We start from the raw sequence: 22,270 nt of genomic DNA on the forward strand, positions 1-22,270 counted from the left end.
GGGGCCTGTTTGAGGCCATACAAGGCCTTGTGCAAGTGACAAACCAGAGATGAATTAGGGGCAGTAAATCCAGGGGGTTGCATCATATAGACCTCCTCTTCAAGAATGCCATTCAAAAAGGCATTGTTTATATCCAATTGCTGCAGAGGCCAATTATAAGTGAGAGCAAGAGTCAAAATAATTTTAATTGTGACCGGTTTAATAACAGGGGAGAAAGTTTCATTAAAGTCAAATCCATGGACTTGATGGAACCCCTTAGCAACAAGCCTAGCTTTGTACTTATTTACTGTCCCATCAGCATTTTCCTTTACACGAAAAATCCACTTGCAGCCTATTGCTTTCCTGTTAGCAGGCAGTGGTACCAAAGACCAAGTGTTGTTCCTTATCAAGGCACCATACTCATCTTGCATAGCAGCAAACCACTTAGGATCTTGGAGAGCGGTTTTAACACTCTTAGGCTCAGAATTGACAAGAAAAATGGAAGGATTTAGACGAGGTAAGGGTACACCAGATTTAGTTCTAGTAGTCATAGGATGAGTATTGGTGGGGAGAGGCTGAAGGTTAGGATCCCTAGGAGCAGAAATAGAGGAGGAGGATGGTGAAGTGGTAGTAGTGGGCTGATTGTTGGCATTTGAAGAGGGTGAAGGAGTAGGATTAGTGATGGCTGTTTGTGTTATAGGGTTGGCTGACACAGAGGCAGTAGGTGTGTGGCTGGAATTGAATTGAGAAGAAGAAGAGGAGTGTGAGGTAGTGGAAGCAGTAGGAACGGGAAAAACATTAGGGAGAGCTTGTGTGTTAAGGGTTACTTTAGATGAAGAAGAGGATGGAATGGTTGATGAGGGGAGAGAAACATTAGGAAAAAAAAATATCATTGTAAGGAAATTTGGACTCATTGAAAAGGACATCTTTAGAGATGAATATTCTACCACTCGGGGAGAGACATTTGTAACCTTTGTGAGCTGTAGAGTACCCTAGAAAAAGGCATTCATGGGATCTAAAGTCAAATTTCTGAGAGTTGTATGGGCGAAGGAGAGGAAAACAAGCACACCCAAAGACTTTGAGGAATTTATAATCAGGATTTTGATTGAAAAGGACAACATATGGTATATGTTGATTGAGAGACATGGTTGGTAACCTATTTATTAGGTAGACAGCAGTTAAAAAGGCATGATCCCAAAACTTGAGAGGTAAAGAGGCATGACTCAAGAGAGTTAAACCAAGATCAACAATGTGTCTATGCTTCCTCTCCACTACACCATTTTGGTGATGAGTGTGAGGGCAAATTAGACGATGAATAATGCCAAGATCAGAAAGAAATTTTGTAAATGGGCGAAATTCACCACCCCAATCAGTTTGGACAGATTTAATAGGAAATCTAAATTGTAATTCAGCCATGACTTTGAATTGTTTAAAGATAGTTAAGGCTTCAGATTTATTTTTAAGCAAATAGATCCAAGTAAATCTAGTGTATGCATCAACAAAGGTGATGTAGTAGGTAAAGTTTTGAGAGGATTTGACTGGGGCAGGACCCCATAGGTCACTGAAAATTAATTCAAGAGGAGAGTGATACTGAGTTTGTGATTGAGGGGAGTGCAGCCTATGTGCCTTTTCCATATAGCAGGCAGAACAAAAGACAGATTCAGCTTTATTAGAATAAGGAATATTACATTGAGTTAAAACAAGTCTCATAGTATTAGGATTTGGATGACCAAGGCGTAAATGCCAAGTATGTTGAGAATTATATGAGTTATTAGCTGATACATTTTGATTAGAAACTGAAACCTTATCACTAGTGCTGGAATCAGATCTTGAAACAGGAGCATTAGAGTCTAAGGTGAGACATGAGACTTGACTTCTTGAAGGAGACTTAAGAAGCTGAAGGTGGGAAAATTGGTACAGGCCATCACTTCCTACACGACCTTGGAGCAGAATTTCATTGATAGCCTGAGATTTGACATAACACATATCAGCATGAAACTCAAAGAAAACTCTATTATCAAGACAAAATTTGCTGACATTTATCAGGTTCTTTGTAATAGAAGGAACAAGCAGTAAATTATGAAGAGCTAATGGAGTGTTGGGTTTAGAATGAGAGGGAAAATAAGAAGATCCTGAAGAGTGAATGTGCAAACCTTGACCATTACCAATGAAGATCTGATCAGGACCTTCAAAAGGTGTGGTCGGCTGTATGTTTTGAGAGGCATTGGTAACATGATAAAAAGCTCCTGAGTCTGGGAACCAGGCACTGCTTGGAACTGAAGTTGTGTTAGCAATCATAGCATTGGGAGTGATCTGTGACTGAGGAACAGGGAGAGGAGCAAGTCTTGGTTGATAGCTTGGGCTTGACCAAGTGTTAACCATGGGCTGAGCAAACTGAGGTCCACCAATTGATTGATACGTATTATTGAAATTTTGTAGGTTCATTGTTTGAAAATCAGCAGGTATGTTAGGTTGAAACTGTTGATTGAACCTTTGATAGTAGTTAGCAGCAAGGTGACCATATTTGAAGCAAACTTGACATTGAATGTTGCTGAACCTACCTCTCCCACGGCCGCGTCCACCACCACGGGCAGATGCACGACCTCCTCTTGAATAGGTTGGATTAAAGGTTGAATTCACAGTTTGTTCAGTGTTCTTGTTATTGGAGTTATCAGTTTCAGGTTGAGAATTAGCTTGAGTGAGATTCACTGTGGCAGCCACCTACATTTGAGAGTGTTTCTTATACTTGTTGAATCTCATGTCATGAGCCAGAAGAAGAGCTTCAACTTCTTCAAGTTCTACTGAATCAAACTTGCTTTCAATGACTGAAATAACAGAGGCAAAGTCTTGAGGAAGACCTTCAAGAATCACATCAATGTGTTGCTGATCTGGAACTGGATCTCCGACTGAAGCAAGCACATCAACAAGAACTTTGATGCGAACCAGGTAATCACCAACAGATTTTTCTTCAAGTGTTGTAGATCTGAGTTCCGCTCGTAGTTGTCTTGCTTTCGCACGTGTAAGCTTTTGAAAATGCGCAAGAATACGTTCCCAGAGCTCGTAGGAATGAACACATCCAAGAACATGTGAAAGAATCGAAGGTGAAAGCGTGGATTGAAGCCACGTCATAAGCCACTGATCTTGCGTAATCCAGGTGCGATACGCAGAATTCTCACGAGCAGCTGCACGATCTTCATCAGTTAGATATTGATTCGGTATGTCACGAAGGTAAAGGTAGTTTTTGAAGATTATTCGCGTTAACGAAAGGATCTACTTGTTGGCGCCAAGGTAGGAAATTCTTCTCATCAAGTTTTTCTGTGATTTTGAGTTGGAATGACATAGATGCTGCGGTGGCCGGAGCTGTACTTACCGGAGTCGCTCCCATGGATAGAACCGAAGCTCTGATACCATATTAGAGTGAGATATGAGAGAGAAGAGATAGAAAGCTAAAAGAGAAAAGAGAGAAACTAATTTTGTTTTTTTATATTGAATTGGAATGGAGCATGATGCTCTATTTATACAAGAGGAGTTGAACATTCAAGAGTTGAATCATTCAAGCTCTACATTTAAAGATGACCTTAATTATTCTATAGTGCTGAACTTTTCTTATTCTATTAAATTAAGGCTGACCTTAATTATTCTATAGTGCTGATTTTTTCATATCCTAAGATATAACTCTCTCTCTCTCTCTCTCTCTCTCTCTCATACACACACGCACGCACACACACACACGCGCGCACACACACACGGTATCATAGAGCTTCGGTTCTATCCATGGCTAGTATTCCGGCAGCGTCTTCAACATCAGCTCCGGCCACCGTGGCTGCGACGGCATCCATGTCGTTTCAGCTAAAAATTGCGGAAAAACTTGATGAAAAGAATTTCTTGCTATGGCGTCAGCAAGTAGACCCGTTCGTCGGTGCGAACAACCTCCAAACTATGTTTATCTTCGCGACATACCTAACCAATTTCTCACCGACGACGATCGCACAGCCAATCGCGAGAACCCTGCGTATCGCACCTGGATCACGCAAGATCAGTGGCTTCTGACGTGACTCCAGTCCACACTATCGCCTTCGATTCTCTCATGTGTTCTTGGATGTGTTCACTCGTACGAACTCTGGGAACGCATTCTTGCGCACTTTCAAAAGCTAACACGTGCGAAAGCAAGGCAGTTGTGAGCGGAACTCAGATCTACAACGTTGGAAGATGAATCCGTTGACGATTATCTGGTTTGAATCAAAGCTCTTGTTGATGCGCTTGCCTCAGTTGGAGATCCAGTTCCAGATCAACAACACATTAATGTCATTCTTGAATGTCTTCCTCAAGATTTCGCATCTGTTATCTCTGTGATTGAAAGCAAATTCGACTCTGTGCAACTTGAAGAAGTGGAAGCTCTTCTTCTAGCACATGAAATGAGGTCCAACAAATACAAGAAACATTTGCAAATGGAGGTAGCTGCTTCAGTGAATCTCACTCAAGCTAATCCTCAAACTGAAACAGAGGTTTCCAATGCCAAGAATACTGAACAAGCCGTTAATTCAACCTTTTTCTCAAGAGGAGGTCGTGCAGTTGGTCGTAGTGGAGGACGCAGTCGTGGAAGAGGCAGGTTCAGCAACATACAATGTCAGGTTTGATTCAAGTATGGACACCTTGCTGTCAACTGCTACCACAAGTTTAATCAGCAATTTCAACCTCATATACCTGCTGATTTTCAATCTATGAATCTGCGAAATTTCTACAGTCCCTTTCAGCCTATTGGTGGACCTCAATTTGCTCAGCTTGTGCCTAACACCTGGCCTCGTCCAAGTTATCAACCAAGACTTGCACCTTTATCGACTTCTCAATCACCATTCGCTCCTATTGCTATGATTGCTAAACACTGGCTTAGCTCCAAGCAGTTCTTGGTTTTCAGACTCAGGGGCTTCTTTCCATGTCACCGACGCTTCTCAAAACATACAACAATCCACACCCTTTGAAGGTCCTGATCAGATCTTCATTGGTAATGGTCAAGGTTTGCACATTCACTTTTCAGGCTCATCATTCTTTCCATCTCAATCTCAACCTAATACATCTTTAGCTCTTCATAATTTACTGCATGTTCCTCACAAAGAATCTCATCAATGTCAGTAAGTTTTGCCTTGATAACAATGTATTTTTTTAGTTTCATTCTGACATGTGTTATATCAAATCTTAGGGTTCCAATGAAATTCTGCTCCAAGGTCGTGTAGGAAAAGATGGCCTATATCAATTTCCTCACCTTCAGCTCCTCAAGTCTCCTATAACAAACCAAACTGCTTGTCTTACCCTAGCCTCAAGTGCTCCTGTTTCCAGCTCCAGTTCCAACACCAGTGATAGGGTTTCTCTTTCTAATCAAAATGTATCTAAAAATAATTCATGTAATTCTCATTTTACTTGGCATTTACGCATTGGTTATCCCAATTCTAATACTATGAAACTTGTTTTAGCTCAATGTAATATTCCTTACTCTAAAAAAGCTAACTCCATGTTCTGTTCAGCCTGATGTATGGGGAAAACTCATAGATTGCATTCCTCTCAATCCTAAACACAGTATCACTCACCTCTTGAATTAATTTTTAGCGACCTTTGGGGCCCAGTTCCAGTCAAATCCTCACAAAACTTTACCTATTACATCACCTTTGTTGATGCATATACAAGATTTGCTTGGATCTATATGCTTAAAATCAAATATGAGGCATTAACTATTTTCAAACAATTCAAAGTCATGGCTGAATTGCAATTTGGCTTTCCTATTAAATCTGTTCAAACTGATTGGGGTGGTGAATTTCCCCCATTCACTAAGTTTCTTACTGATCTTGGCATCATACACCGTCTGATTTGTCCCCATACTCATCACCAAAATGGTGTGGTTGAGCGAAAGCATAGGCACATTGTTGACCTTGGCCTCACACTTCTTAGTCATGCCTCTCTTCCCCTCAAATTTTGGGACCATGCATTCTTAACTGTTGTCTATCTTATTAATCGCCTACCAACCATGTCTCTCAATCAAAATATACCCTATGGTGTCCTGTTTAACCAAAATCCTGACTATAAGTTTCTTAGGGTGTTTGGTTGTGCTTGTTTTCCCTTACTTCGTCCCTATAATTCTCAGAAATTTAATTTTAGATCACATGAGTGCCTCTTTTTAGGGTACTCCACAACTCACAAAGGTTACAAATGTCTCTCACCAAGTGGCATAATTTTCATTTCTAAGGATGTCCTTTTAAATGAATCAAGATTCCCCTATCATGATTTATTTCCCTCTACTCAATCTTCCTCCTCAACCTCTATTCTGTCTTCCTCCTCATCCACAGTCACTCTCAACACCCCTGTTCTACCTACTGGTCCTCCTCCTACTGAGGTTTCCATGGCCTCCAGCTCTTCTTCTTCCTATTCCAGTCCTGGCAACAATTCTGCTGCCCCTGTGTCATCTCCCTCTGCACCTACTGGCCCTGTTTCCATTCCATCTCCTCCTTCCATGATTAATTCTCCATCCAATGCTCCTAGTTCACCATCTTCTTCTTCAATCTCTACTCCTAGGGATCCTGCCCTTCAACCTCTGCCTACTAATTTGCATCCCATGACAACCAGAACTAAGACTGGCGTCCCTTTACCTCGCCTTAATCCTTTTATTTTCCTTCTTCATTCTGAGCCTAAAAGTGTTAAGGTAGCACTCCAAGATCCTAAGTGGTTTGCTGCTATGCAAGAGGAGTATGATGCCTTAGAAAGAAACAAAACCTGGTCATTGGTACCACTGTCTCCTAACAGAAAAGCTATAGGATGCAAGTGGATTTTTCGTGTCAAGGAAAATGCTGATGGTTCAGTAAATAAATACAAAGCTAGGCTTGTTGCAAAGGGGTTTCATCAAGTCCATGGGTTTGACTTTAATGAAACTTTTTCCTCTGTTATCAAACCTGTAACATTCGAATTATTCTCACATTGGCTCTCACTTACAAATGGCCTGTACAGCAGTTGGACATCAATGATGTGTTTCTTAATGGTTTCCTTGACGAAGAGGTTTATATGATGCAACCTCCTGGATTTACATCAAACAACTCATCCTTGGTATGTCACCTACACAAGGCCTTGTATGGCCTCAAGCAGGCCCCAAGACAGTGGTTTAAGAGACTCAAAACAACCCTTCTGTCCTTTGGTTTTCTGAACAGCAAGTGTGACACTTCTCTGTTTATCTACAAACGCCAGAGTGTTGTTGTCTACATGTTGGTTTATGTTAATGATATAATCATCACAGATAACTCTACTGCTCTCATTCAGCAGGTCACTCAAAAGCTTAATCATGTGTTTGCTCTCAAGCAACTTGGGGACTTAGGTTATTTTCTTGGCCTTGAAGTAACAAAGTTGCCTAATGGCAATATGCTTCTCACTCAATCCAAATATCTCAGAGATTTGCTTATCAAAACTAACATGTGTGATTTCAATCCTGTTGCTACTCCTATGGCTTCCACTACCAAACTCATCAAAACTGGTTCCGCTGCCTTCTCTGATCCCTCCCACTACAGGTCCATTGTAGGGGCCCTGCAGTATGCCACTATTACTCGTCCTGAGATCTGCTATGCAGTTAATAAAGTGTGTCAGTTCATGGCACACCCCTTGGTTTTCATTGACTTGCTGTTAAACGCATTCTGCGTTATCTTAAAGGCACTTTTTCCTCTGGGTTATTATTCACCCCTGCTTCCCCTGCTCAACCCTTCCCTCTTCAGGCCTATTGTGATGCGGACTGGGCTGCTGATCCCGATGATAGAAGATCCACTTCCGGGTCAGCAGTGTACTTAGGTCCTAATTTGATTTCTTGGTGGTCCAAAAAGCAAATTGTTGTTGCTCGTTCTAGTGCAGAGGCAGAATATCGCAGTTTAGCACAAACAACAACAGAGGTTTTGTGGGTTCAGACACTACTAGCAGAGTTGAAGGTTCCATTTATAACTCCAGCTATTTTCTGTGACATAACCCTGTTCTTCATGCAAGAACCAAACACATGGAGATTGACCTCTTCTTTGTGAGAGAAAGGGTCCTCAACAAGACTCTCGCTATTTGCCATATTCCAGGTCTTGACCAAAAAACTGACATCCTCACGAAGCCTCTCTCAAGTTCAAGATTTCTGGAGCTCAGAAGCAAGCTCAACCTGTCTGCCTCAAGTCTGACTTTGCAGCCACCTTGAACTTGTGGGGGAGTATTAGTGTATATTCTAGAGTGCCATGTCATAATAACTAACATGTAGTTAGTTAGTGTGTGGTGTAGGTTAGTCTAGTAGTGGCATATGTTAGTCTAGTTAGTTAGTGTGTGGGGGAGACTCTGATACCATATTAAGAAATGTGGTTGGGCTTAACTCAACCCTACAAAATCGGCTGGTAGAGTGAGGACTGCCCCCACTTATAAACACATGTTTTGGCCATATATTGTCCGATGTGGGACGCTTAACAATTATTATTATTATCATTAAATTTTTCTTCCGTCAAGCTAAAGGTATTATTGTTTGGGCATCGATGTTGTTTTTTTGTCATTCTGGGCTTCTTTAACCGTCTATTTACTGTTTGTTTTATTCACTTATTCTCAAAGGCTGAACGAATCATTCTTGTTGTAGGTTGCTTCTCAACCTGCCATGGAATGCCTGCCTCTAGTAATGGAACCAGAGTCGGGATTTTATTCAGATCCTGTTGTTGTACTTGACTTCCAATCTTTATATCCGTCAATGATAATTGCATACAACCTTTGCTTTTGTACATGTCTTGGCAAAGTTGTGGCATCAAAGACTAACACACTTGGGGTAAGTCCATTTTCACCAGAGCAACATGTTCTGCAGGATTTAAAAGATCAAATCTTGCTCACTCCAAATGGTGTTATGTTTGTTCCTTCCAAGGTGATTCAGTCAATATTTTTTTCTATTGAGCTGCTGTGACTCGTGGAAAGGATGAACTAACTTTAATCTGTATTGTACTGTACTATACTATACTGTCATACAGGTTCAAAGAGGTATACTTCCCCGTCTATTGGAAGAAATTTTATCAACTAGAATAATGGTAAAACAAGCAATGAAAAAGTTGTCTCCTTCAGAACAAGTCCTTCAACGGGTATGCATGTGATTTGAAGTTGAATATCTTCGTCACCCAGTTTGTTTAATACTACTAGAATGATAGTAAAGAATTGGAAACCATGTTTATATGACAATAAATTTATGGAATCTATGTTCTTAAAGTATCATTTTTCTATTTTATATTATTTACTACTGTGCATAGTACTTACATAAAATAAAACCAATTTTACGGTTCTTTTCAGTCTGGAGGATTTTCTGAACTGAATACATGCTAAAGATTTTTACCTTCATATGTTGCTGCTTTTCATGGATTCAGTTGCGTCTGATATATGCAATGTAGGATACACTTTTTCGAATGCATGTAAATAGATTTACCAAATAGTGAAATTTTCTTTTCAGATATTTAATGCAAGACAGCTTGCTCTGAAGCTCATATCAAATGTAACATATGGTTACACAGCTGCTGGATTTACCGGTCGCATGCCTTGTGCAGAACTTGCAGACAGCATCGTTCAATGTGGACGCTGTACCCTGGAAAAGGCTATATCATTTGTAAATCTACAAGAAAAGTGGAATGCTAAAGTTATTTATGGAGATACTGATAGGTAACACTAACATGTACAATATCTCTAGCTAGGTTAAATTGCACGTTAATGAGATGTGCCTAACCACACTTACCTCTCTTATATGGTTAGATTTTTTCTCCAGTACAGAAGTATGCATACTAGGACTTAAGAAAAGTTATGATTAAGACTAGCTGACAGGAACTATTCATAGTAATCTTAATTTATATATTGGTGTTCCAGTTCTATCACGTGACATTCTTGGCATTTTTATGCTCGTTCTGGGTCAACCTTGCTAGGAATTAAGCTGCTCTTTTGACCTGATCCCCCTCCCCTCTTTACTATTGTTTGTTTACGCTCGTGAACCCTTTTGTTTTCATTACTAAATTAATTATTCTTCTTCTATCTAAAAGAAGAAAAACACCACATAGTCATCTCAAAATAATCTAAAATCATTAATAAATCCCCAATGGCATTCGATCACATGAAAATTACATGAAACCTCTTTTATCCTACATCATGACATCGTTACATGTAAAAGAGATGATTGTTAGTGATCGCGTAGTTGCAAAATCAAGCTTTACTTAGACAACCAGCACATATTTGTTTGCTTCTTTCTATCGAAGTGTTTACGCATTCAACTGAATTGCATATTGCAACAATTAAACGATATTCGTTGTTGTATCATATTCTGTGCAATTGTTATTATTATATCAACTATCAAGTAATGGTCACTGAGTGACAGAAATTAGAAGGACAGATTAATAAGTCAGTGTATTTGTTGCAGTATGTTTGTCCTGCTTAAAGGACGCACTGTCAAAGAGGCCTTCCAAATTGGGAGTGAGATTGCTTCTGCTATCACTGCTATGAATCCTAGTCCTGTCACCTTGAAGATGGAGAAAGTTTATCACCGTTGTTTCCTCATTACTAAAAAGCGATATGTTGGCTACAGTTATGAAAGCCCTGATCAAATTGAACCAGTTTTTGATGCCAAAGGTATTGAAACAGTACGCAGGGACACATGTGAAGCAGTTGCTAAGATAATGGAGCAATCTTTGAGACTCTTTTTTGAGCACCAGAGTTTATTAGAGGTATACATGCTTGCATCTTTCTGGTATAAGTCCATCACAATGAATGTAATATTTTAAAAATGATTATGATATCTCTAATGGTATATAAGCTAATGCATGTTTTGTAACTGTCAAGGTATTGCACTGATTTATTTTCCTTTGTCTTGTGGATATATTTCTGATTGTATATTTTAGATAGATATAGGTTCTTATTCTTGTCCCTATAATTAATGGATGTTGATTGTAATCCTATTATTATAAAATGGACAAAAAGCTGAGGCTTGATCTCTCGAGCAATTCAAATAAAAGCTTCCTCCACTTTCAAGTGTTCAATGAAAATGAGAAGGTAAAAAGTCGAGGAGTGGTTTGATTGAAAGGTTTTGATGTTTCTATGGCATTGCTTGAAGGAGGATGGAAATTCATTTTCACTTAATTGCATACAAGATTATAGGTGACCGAAGTTTGTTTTGTGAAGTTTGGATGAGTTGTATTTCATAAAAAGTTGTTCCACATTCTTTTCACGTGCTTAGTGCGAATCTGGGGCATTTCATTACCAGAATTTGTGAAGTTTGGATGAGTTGCATTTCATATCAAATTGTTCCACATTCTTTTCGTGTGCTTTGTGCTTTGTGCATTTCATTACCAGTATTTGTCCCTCCTACTACAGTTCCTGCATAATTATTCCTCTGATCCAATTTTCCCCTTTTAATACCCCTCCTTGTTTGCAAGGAAGGAAAAATACAAAGAAACAACAGCTTTCCAACTGCTTAATATGGACACTTCATCTGATAAACTAGAGTATTAGTTTAATCTGAATTCATGTTTATCTCTTCTTATTTGCTACATGCAGGTGAAGACTTATTTGCAACGTCAGTGGAAGAGAATTCTTTCAGGCAGAGTTTCCCTAAAGGATTTTATCTTTGCAAAGGAGGTTCGCTTGGGTACCTACAGTGCAAGGATCTCATCACTTCCTCCTGCTGCAATTGTGGCAACCAAGGCAATGAGGATTGATCGAAGGGCTGAACCACGTTACGCGGAGAGAATACCTTATGTTGTAATCCATGGAGAGCCTGGAGCCCGTCTGGCTGATATGGTTGTGGATCCTTTGGAAGTTTTGGCAATTGATTCCCCATTAAGAATAAATGATTTATATTATATTAATAAACAAATAATACCGGCTTTACAGCGATTATTTGGGCTTGTTGGTGCCGACCTGAACCTGTGGTTTGCAGAGATGCCTCGCCCTATAAGAGAAGCTTCTGTAAAGCATGCATTCACTTCAAACATCCATCGAACCAGAATTGATTCTTACTATCTCTCAAAACATTGTGTACTCTGTGGTGGGTTGGTCCAGGCATCAGCCCGTTTATGTGATCAATGTTCTGCAAATGAGGTGGCTGCTGCAACGGCGGTGATCGGTAAAACTTCGAAGTTGGAGCAAGAGATGCAACATCTCGTGTCTGTAAGTATATTTGTATGTTTTTCATCAATTGTAATCAATGCATCATAGGTAGGCAGCTGGTTTGCATAAGATTATCTATTTTGTAATTTTGCTGTCTCAGATCAGGTTAAATGATAGTTTCTGTTATTTCGATTATCTGTCTTGCTTGTCTACCTTAAAACACCCTTAGGTTTGTTACTTGATGGTGTTCTCTTTTTGTTCTGGTGATGGTTAATTGGGTTTTTCTTCATTTGCAGATATGTCACCACTGTGGAGGTGGTGATAGGCTTCTCGAAAGTGGTGTGAAGTGCACGTCGATTTCATGCTTGGTGTTTTATGAGAGGCGAAAAGTTCAGAAAGAACTACTTGCCGCCACCAATGTTGCTGCAGATAAAGGCTTCTATCCAAGATGCACGATTGAATGGTTTTGAAAGCATGTGTTTGCACAGCTACAAATGGTCTTTTACCCCTTATTTTTCTGTTTGAACAAAAATACCCCTCAAAGTTTACTGTATGCAAAATATAAAAGTAAACTTGAAGATTATCGTATACAAAAATGTATAAGTTAAACTTGAAGTTCAGTTTATACAATTTTAAAAACAATGTGCAAGTAAATATGTACCATAACTTTGAAGTTTGTTGTAAACATATGTAAACTTCGTATCTATGGTACATATTTTTAACAAAGGCTATTTTTTCAAGAAAAAATATAGATACACTTCTGGTTGGTGGGATAAATACACATAGGTAAAATTATTTTAGTTTTCCGTAAATTTGAAGCCCCTGGTGTTGGGCTAGTGGAAATTGTTATGAATGCACGAGGTTCCACGTCATTGTCACCATTATAAACAAAAAATTGTATAGCAGTAATACAAATTTAAATTTTTTATATGTAACGTGATACATTGGTAAGGCTGATTCTGAGTTTTTGCTACACTATCGCAATTGTATATCTAGCTATAGCTAAGGTGTAACCGATGTATTTTTCTATTTCATAGCGCTCGTTAAACATCTTTATATTTGATGCTGTGTATAACGAAGTAATGTGCTTCAAACAATGTTGCTCGTATTAATTTATTTTTCTCATTTTCTATTCAATGGAACTAAACAATATAAAATAAAAATATTTTTTAGCAATTATTTTGTTTTGTTTTAGGAAATTATTTATCTATAAATGATAAATATATAGAAAATAAATTCTAAGATAATGCGTTTATTAATCTTTTGATAAGAATATATTTGGTATATATGGTAGGTTTTTTTTTTAATCTTTTAACCATATTTTCATCTTTTTTTGGAGAACTTATTTGGTATACAATAAACCCCTCAATTGCTTAATCACTTTTTTGTATACATAAGTTAAATATTGAATTTTAAAAAAGGTGTTTGGTAGAGTAATAACAAATATGAGGTCTTAGGAAGAATGAGTTATTTCGATGCAGCGATGAATGTTTTAAATACATCAGAATGAGGTGAATGTGCAAGGTTAATACTCTAATATTAAAATTAATGAACATGTAATTTTTTTAGAGTGAAAGTAAGACAATACTTGTAAATAGCGTGTGAAAGGATTTATATATGAAAAATAGTTAAAATTACCTCTATCTAATTCGACGTGTGATGTAGAAAATCGTTCGACTAGATCGAATGGTAGATGATGCTTGGGCGGCTAGGATCACATGTCTAACTCTCTAATGTGGTTCTATCCGATTATTTTTCATACTTGAAGGCGTTATGGGTCGTACGCTTATAATTAAGTATATTATTTTAGGCCTTTGATCAGTTAGAAGCAACTGCTCTCCCAAGTCCTTGTCATCATTTAGTGAAATGAGAATTCAGATTATCGGATTGCCCCTTATTACTGTCTTGTGCTTCTGGGGTAAGATTTTGGTCTACGGGAGGGGAAGCAGAAAAGTTAAATGAGTAGGAGTAGGCGACATTAAGAACAACATATTAAACACTAGTCTTGCCACTAAAATATTTCACAATGTTACTTATACTCCTGGCTCTAGGTCTCTAGGGTAGGGTGTGGAGTTGGAGTTTAAAGCACTTAAGTGATATTGGAATCTCGAGCTTGAACTTCACGTTAATTTTATCTATAAAACTTTCCTTTTGTTATGAGTTGTAGATTCATCCTCTTTGTCTCCTTATATAAAGGAAGTCTCTTTCCACGAACTATTTTCCGTCTCTTTGCTCAAATGCCCTTCTTGTCATCAATTTCATGTTGTTCATCCTTGAGTTTAGATGACACTTTTCTCTGTTCATTTGTCTATTTTTCCTCGATTTCGCATTCCACAATGATCTTCTAAGTTTCTGGGTGATTTCCTCCACGTCTCATTCGCTTCCATCTTTGAAGTTTTTCTAAGGTAATATTTCCCCTTTTATTCCATTATTATCGCTCCATTTTTTTCCTCTTTAATAGTGACCAATTTAGGAAACCCAAATAAAAAATTTGTGGACCTATCTAGTGGGGATGATATAAGTGATACTTCCTCACACAGTGGAGTGATTGACCCATAAGTGTTGGATGTGGTTCTTTTAGCGATGATACATACCCTTATGAATTATACCCAGATTAATGATAACTTTGATTCTATACATATTTCTAGCGATGATGGTAATGAATTTAGGGGTACTAGGATGACGAGGATCTGAAGGTGCCCATGGAGGATGACTAGGGGCTAATTCATTTAGGCTTGACATTACAAATGTTGGTGGTGGTTTCATTTTCTTTGAAGTACCCGTGGTGAACCCGAAAATAGTTGAGAATTATCGAGGTGACTCGAGGGCTCGTGGTTATATTAAAGCCTTTAGGACTCTAAATGGTCAAGAACCAAGGGATGACAAGGTTAGGAAGTACCTTGAATCTCGGGCATGCTCTATAACTCGCAGTTGTGATTTTATTTTTGTTAATAATGATATGAGATGGTTCAAAAGGAATAATAAGATCTCAAGTTTCCTTTCGATGCAGATAAGTATCCATGGGTGGAAAGAGAAATACTAAGTACGACCTCTGTCTTTAACGAGGCACATGGGTTAGAAAATGGTCATTGGGACATTGACTCGTCTTTTGATCGGTCTATCTCTCACATAAAGTTTTATAAGAGATTGTACAACTCCTTCAACGAATTTCCGTTGCCTCTTCACAAGTTATTTTTTCCAGGATGTAGATTATACTTCTCTTCAGCGACTTTGAAGTGGGGGTTTTAAATCACAAAAATATAACTTCTTTTATGTTGCACCTAGTGTAGTGGGCATATGTAAAGGTATTTGAATATTGGCATGAGTATAGGAATGAGATATCGATTCTTAAGGTATACTTCCACCTTTTCAACATGCAACATACTTTTCTGAGGCAGAGCGGGGGAAATGGTTGCTTTTATTCCATGAAGTAAAGAAAATGTTTAAAGTTTTTTTTATAGCTTTCAAAACTTCAAAGATATGTATTTTTTAGTCGTTCCTCATAGTCATGAGGCACATTCAAGTTTATGTGTTCTTATGAAGTGCACTTCGATCTGTCCCCTAGTTCAGGGCCATCTAAATGTGAGGGCAAATTCCTAAAGTATTGGAATCGTAATCGTAAGAAGAGGGCCTAAAGACCAACCTTTTTGAATTTTGAGAGAGCTTGGATTTCATAGAAGGGGTTGATCCTTCAGATGTACCGGTGTCTCAACAAAAAAGGATGTACATTGAAACACAAATGCTAATGGATGTAGCCGATGAAAAAGAAATTAGGGATATATTTGGTGAGAAGAGGGTATTCAATTTTATATATATCTTCATTGTTGCATTAATACTTTCATTAACTATTGTATTCATTTTATTTGTAGATAACATGAGTTTCATTCATGAAATAATCAAGAGGAAGAAAATATTATTGAAGAATACCCTTCCAACTCCTCCTTCAGGCAAGAATTTGGATATTAATAGGTCAATGAAAAATATGGATCCGAGGGAGGGTACTAATCCAAATTCTTAACAAGCACAACAACACCCCGAGCAAGAAGGCACGACGAGTCAGAAGGAACCGTTATCTGAGACTCATAGCAAAAAGTCCAACGATAGGAAGGGAAACTAGGTTGCATACTAATAAAAGGTAGTCGATGATGTCTCTTTGAACACACACACACACACACACAACACACACACACACAGAGAGAGAGAGAAGAGAGAGAGAGAGATGTCAAAACATGATTTTGGATGAAACAAAATTAGGGAAGGGACCTTTATTTATTGGCTAGAGGTTGGCTCAAAAAGGAATTTCAAATAAATGTGTCTTATGACAATCTAATCGATTGCCTCATGTTTACATTCGATTAGAAGTTTCAAATATAATCGATTATAAGTTTTAAAAAGGAAGGAAAAGATATCTAGCCATTGTACATCATTAAGGCACTATCCTAATCGCTTGAGATTCAATTTTGAAATGAGCTAACTTATTAGACAAAAGTGTTAATCGACTAGATAAGTCAAAAATTTGCCTATAACTATTTGATAGCTCCTAATTCATTTGGCACAACTTCAAGATTTTTGAAAATATTTTCTTTGGTAAAAATTATTTGAAAATATATTTTAGTGTGCGTTTGTGTGCTTTAGCCATGCACTTTTACGATAAAATCCTTATGATTTACAATTGGTTCAGTCACTACTAATTTAGAAGGGTTTCTTTATGCTTCAAGACTATGCCAAATGCTTTCTCTTTTGTAGACACTTGCTTGAGTAGATTGGGACGAGGCTTTAGTTACATTCCATTTGATTGTCATTATCAAATAGTCAAGTCCATTAAATCCTAATAGTTAGTTTGCATCTTCATCCGGTTAACCGTTTATGCTTGACTTGTCAATAGACATTAGTTGTCATCATCAAAAGTTGATGTCCTTGTTAAAAGTACATCACCAGCAAAACTAGGTTCTACATTCTCCCTAGTGATGACAACACATCTCTCATACCCCTGAGTTAAATAGAGAGTAAACATTACTCCCTCTAAGAGTATACTTCTCCCTTTTTTTCAAAATAAAAAAGGCAAGTAAAAATGCATTACGAAAAATAAATATGCAAACAAGGGTAATTTAGGCATATAAAGAAGGGAAACAAACAATCACATTATAAAGAGATACAAAAAGGATATTACTGATTCAAAAAATCAAGGTAGAAAATTGCATAATAAAAAGATTGCATAACAAGGATCATCTAAGAAACACTTAATACATCTCAATATCATCATCCTCGCTAGAAACGGTTGGAGATATAAGGTTGTTTCTCGCCATTTTCTCAATGAGCTTGTTTATTTTTGCATTCATTTTCCTTTACTCATCACTAATTTCATTGGGGGTGTTCGACGAATGAGCTTTTCTTTGCTCCCTTGCCTTTCTCGGTTGATAAGGAACAAATTCTCCTTCTTGGATTGCATATCCCATTTTGCTTATGACTGCGTGACATATCTTTGTGTGTACATATATAGGTTTTTCTTCTCCAAAATCAAAGTCGCAGTAGTTTAGGACTTTGGTGATTACTTCGGCATAGGGTGATGTGTTATTTTTCCTTTTGTTGTCTAGCATATGGTGAAGGACAGCCCATGCCCAATTTTTCATGACTTGGTTTTCTAAAAACTAGATAGAATGGATGTCTGATTTTTGGATGGTGTTACAGTTACCCCTCCTTTAGAATAACACGCGACTCATTGTGTAGTGAATCAATCTATTGTTTAGGTGAATGAGTCTAACATTGAAGGGAGTTGGAATTATGAAGGTGCGATCAGTGATGAGAGATTGGACAAGAGTGTCAAAGTTAAATTTGTTACCTTCAAGATCTATTTGATCATAATCTTAATCTATGAAGGGTATGCTGCATACTTAAGGGAATTCTTTAAGAGATAGGGTGATGAGATGTTTCTTGACTTCAGAGGCGATAATTCCATTAGTGTAGGAGAGGTTTGAGTAAAATATTTTAATAATTTATGGTACCTCTCTTGAGGTTTTTCAAAGAAAAATGTCCTCAACCTTGCAGCAGTGATGCTTCAACGAATGAGCAATTCTTGAAGAGATCTTCATCTAGATAGTGAGAAGAAAAGAGTTCTTTATTGGAGTAGTAGAGGTTTAAGTTGGTTTCTTGAGCCTGCGAGGAGAAATCTTTGGAGAAGTATGAGGATGAAGATTTGGAAGAACAAGTTATTTTTGGACCCATTTTGATGTGATAATGATGAGTGAGAGAACTAATGTGTTTCTAATGCAATGCACACGTGAAAGAATGATGAGATGAGAAGAATGATAAGGTTACCCCTATTTATAGCTTTTGTCTAATCGATTGGGCCCTTGTGCTAATTGATTAGAAATAAAAAATTTGAGAGTTAGCCTTTGAAAGTATTTGTGGTCGTAATTACTCGCCAAACTAGTCATTTTGGTGATCGCCAATGTTCGAATTTCTGAGATTTCAAATCAACTAATAGATTGGATGCAAGTATCAATAGATAATTTTGGCCTAATTCAACATATCCTATTTTGGGCTTTTTGTTCGCCACTCCTGCTTGGTTTTATTTGCATCTCTTGCTATGAAACATTAGAACAATCATCTTTTGGGTTATAAAATAATATATTTAGATAAGAAAGAAATAATCATCATTTTAAGGGTTTAATCAAGATTTCTCGATTATTTTAACCTTAAAATAATGTATACCTCTTTTACCAAGAAGTCTTGATAAATATTTCCCAAGAGGGAAAACACCCAATATATATGGTGTATCCTTCTCCACACATTGTTGGATACGAGAGTTTGTAGAACCCGCAAAATGAAGAAGTGCATTATAGTTATATTCATTAAATTGATCATTAAGGATCATAAAATTTTAGATATTCTCAAATACTTTGCTTTTATCATAACTGTCGATATTTCCCATCATCGTTCAAGCTCGTATAAGAGACTTTATAAATATTGTATACTTTTGATTTGCACTGCTTTGCTAATAATCGTCGAAAAACTCCAAGCTGCAAAGCATACCAGCAAAACACTAAGGTTTCACCTTTGATGCCCATATTTTCCTGGGCCTAGTTGCATTAGATATAAAAGATCTAAGGTTGTTTCCTTCAGATGTTTTCAACTTATCTAAACAAAAAGGTTCTAAGTGACCTATTCTTTTACAATGTGTGCACTTATGATGCGAAATAATGTGTAATAATGCGAAGTTAAAACAACCATACACATAGAGTGTCACGCCAATAGAACAAAAACTTGCTTTATAACACGAGTTAGATAAACATGTAATAATCTGGACATTTATCATCATATTTTCTCCTTTACATAGGCTCATCGTAGTGGAAAATAAACCAGATAAAGGAACTCAACAAACGATTAAGTCTCATAACACTTTTTTTAAGCATGTAACTTGGTTATGGAAAAATTCCTTCAACATCAACAACATCGAATTAAAAATAGGCAATAAAATATAACGTTTGTCCGCCCAGTGTTATAAATAAGAGCAATAGAATCTAAATATCGCATAAAACGGGAAAAGGAAGAATAGCCTTAACGCCATCCTTCAACTTCTAAGCAACTACTTATTTACTCGTTTGTCTGTACTCCAAAAAGGAGCACAGAACCACACAAACAACAAAGGGGTGAGAATACACTCTAAATATTTAAAGGTGCAAGAGTATGCAAGGGTATCCAAAGAAAACATCAACAAATCAAATTAACACGAGTCATTCACGTTAACCACATAAGTATTCTCAGCCACCAGTATCAACATAATCATTCAATGACATATGCAAACAATGAATGCAATGTACTTAACACCATGAGTCTACATGCATGCTACAACACAACCACCTCAGAACCAAAGCACACCAAATCTCTAATAACACCTTTAATAAGGCTTCACCAGTTCCCATTTACAACTAGATACTCGCTCCAAAATCACTACCATCGGACCAAAGCACACCAAAACTGGACCGAAGTCTGTACACCATGATGCATGATTCTAAAAAACATGCAATGTCACCATAATTATCACCATAAAATCATAGTTTACACAAAAATTAATTAATTTAACAATCAATAATAAACAACACCAAAATATCTCCAAACATGCGCCAAACATTAGCCTATTCACGGGACAACCACAAAAATTGAAACTAACACTAAATTCCAAGCAATTGAGAGAATGATACTCATTCTGGTAGCGTGATGGGTTACTCGTCACAAAGGTGACGTTCGTCGCCTATCACCCCATCTCACACATCATCACCATAACGCTCACCCCACAAAACTGCCTGAGGACCATTACGGTCTACCCGTCAGGCAGCTGACGCTCGTCAGCACCTCAAAGGCTATGAGCGAAGGTGGAAAGAAACACACGAAAATAGGGTTTTGAATTGGGTTTCTAAATATGAAAGCTTTTTTAAACCAACACAATCAAATAGTAAACACGAACAAGAAAAATAACACAATCATTTTTTATATTGGTTCCCTATTAACTAAGCTACCTTCAGTCCACCCGCCAAGGTGATTTTTCCTTCTTAACAAGGACTTAATTCACTATAACCGATACTAATTACAAACACATAAAGACTACTTGTCTTTGTCTTCTTGAGTCTATCTGACTAAACCCTAGTCACTCAAGGAATACAACTCAAACAAAATTAGATTACAAGAATGTGTTTACAAGATTGCTTCTAAGAAAGCAGAATAATACAAGTTTAGTACTATGAATTCCTCACACAATAACATACTAAAGCTCTATGTGTGTTTCTATTTTCTATTCACAATAATATATAGTTGAACAAAAGAGTTGTGTAATAGCGTAATGAATAGCAGCGTGAATTAGCAAAGTGAATGAGCAGCTTGTCCAATCTTCCAAGTCTCCTTAGTATAGGGAATGAAAAGAAATGTTAGAGAGGAGAATTGGAATAACAAAATGTAGTTGTAGCCTTTCATAACAGTTTGCATAATGGGAGGAAAAATGGTACAAGAGTACAGTCATTAGCCCACAAAATCAACATAGTGGAAGGAATATTTGATCTTGTACTATGTATTATTTTCCTTATGCAAAACCTTTTGATCTTATCTTCTAATCTTCTTAGGCTTCTGAATAAATGAAGTTGAAGCATGTATGAAGGATCAAGAGATTGGTTGAGAGAATCTTTAGAAATTTGGTCTTTAAAGTCTTGACACAGTTCCTCAGAACCTGATCTTCAGAGTCTTCAGATCTTGTTCTTCAGAGTCTTCAGAACTTGAGAGTGTATAATCTTGAAGGTTTGACAATCCTTCAGAGGCTCTTCTATCAGAGTCACAGTCAGAAGCTTTAGCAGAAACGTCGTTCAAAATCGTTGTCTAAGAGCGTTTTAGTACTTGACATCATCTTGTAAAGCACTTTTGTATCTCTTCAGAGTCAGAGTGTGTTAAGTCCAGAATTTGATGATATCACACGCCAATTCTTCAGAATCAAAACCTGATAGAAAAAGTTACACACTAGACAAAACCATTAGGGTACAAAATTATTCTATAAGAACCAATGTATTGTTATTTTCAAAACTAAAGGCCAGATGAAGAACAAAATATTGTTCTTACAATCTCCCCCTTTTTGATGATGACAAAACTATGTATTTTGATGAAATTTTTTTACTTTGTTTAATCACATAAAAAAATCAGAGTGAGTTTTGTAAGAAATCCTTGGATTTTATACTATTAAAAATATTTTTCAACTTAGAATTTCAGAGTTAGGTTTGAAATCTCCCCCTGAATTTAAGAGTTAAAATAACCTTAACACATATAAAATATCTCAATCAGCATGAAAGAAATAACTTTCCAAAATGCAGTAACCTAGTTACCATGAAAGTAATGACTTTCCAAAATGCAGAGGCATGGTTAAAGAAGTATTTCAATTCATAAATGGCTTTGTTTGAGTATCAGAAAGTCTAGTCATCAGCCTTGTATCAAAGCATGATTTGTCAGAGCTTTCATATGCTTGGTTGTATGCCTGATTGTTATTAAAACTTGTATATGCCTTATTCAGAACTTCTCCTAGTTCAGAACTCATATAAGACTAGTTCACTTGAACTGAGTTAAGATCATGAATATGTCGGGTTAACTTGAACTCAAAATAACTTGGTTAATGCCTTCTGACAAATGTCTTAACTCCTAAAAAGATTGATCA

At 37.3% G+C, this 22,270-nt stretch overlaps 1 protein-coding gene across 2 annotated transcripts in view; it reads left to right on the top strand.

Annotated features, from left to right (window-relative positions):
- The window catches only part of LOC127132365 (DNA polymerase zeta catalytic subunit), a 30,356-nt gene extending 17,238 nt beyond the window's left edge, over positions 1-13,118 (top strand). Inside the window, exons 19-25 of one of the 2 annotated variants that reach the window (XM_051061308.1) lie at positions 8,600-8,875; positions 8,979-9,086; positions 9,449-9,654; positions 10,400-10,703; positions 11,533-11,775; positions 11,869-12,144; positions 12,381-13,118. In XM_051061308.1, coding sequence (XP_050917265.1) covers positions 8,600-8,875; positions 8,979-9,086; positions 9,449-9,654; positions 10,400-10,703; positions 11,533-11,775; positions 11,869-12,144; positions 12,381-12,554 — 1,587 coding nt within the window. In that variant the 3' untranslated portion in view covers positions 12,555-13,118. Of the gene's footprint in view, positions 1-8,599; positions 8,876-8,978; positions 9,087-9,448; positions 9,655-10,399; positions 10,704-11,532; positions 12,145-12,380 lie in introns of both variants that reach the window. The other variant, XM_051061307.1, reaches the window with a different exon arrangement.
- Positions 13,119-22,270: the final 9,152 nt, after the last annotated feature.

The sequence above is a fragment of the Lathyrus oleraceus genome, chromosome 3, assembly GCF_024323335.1.
Source record: "Lathyrus oleraceus cultivar Zhongwan6 chromosome 3, CAAS_Psat_ZW6_1.0, whole genome shotgun sequence".
Lineage (NCBI taxonomy): Eukaryota > Viridiplantae > Streptophyta > Magnoliopsida > Fabales > Fabaceae > Lathyrus > Lathyrus oleraceus.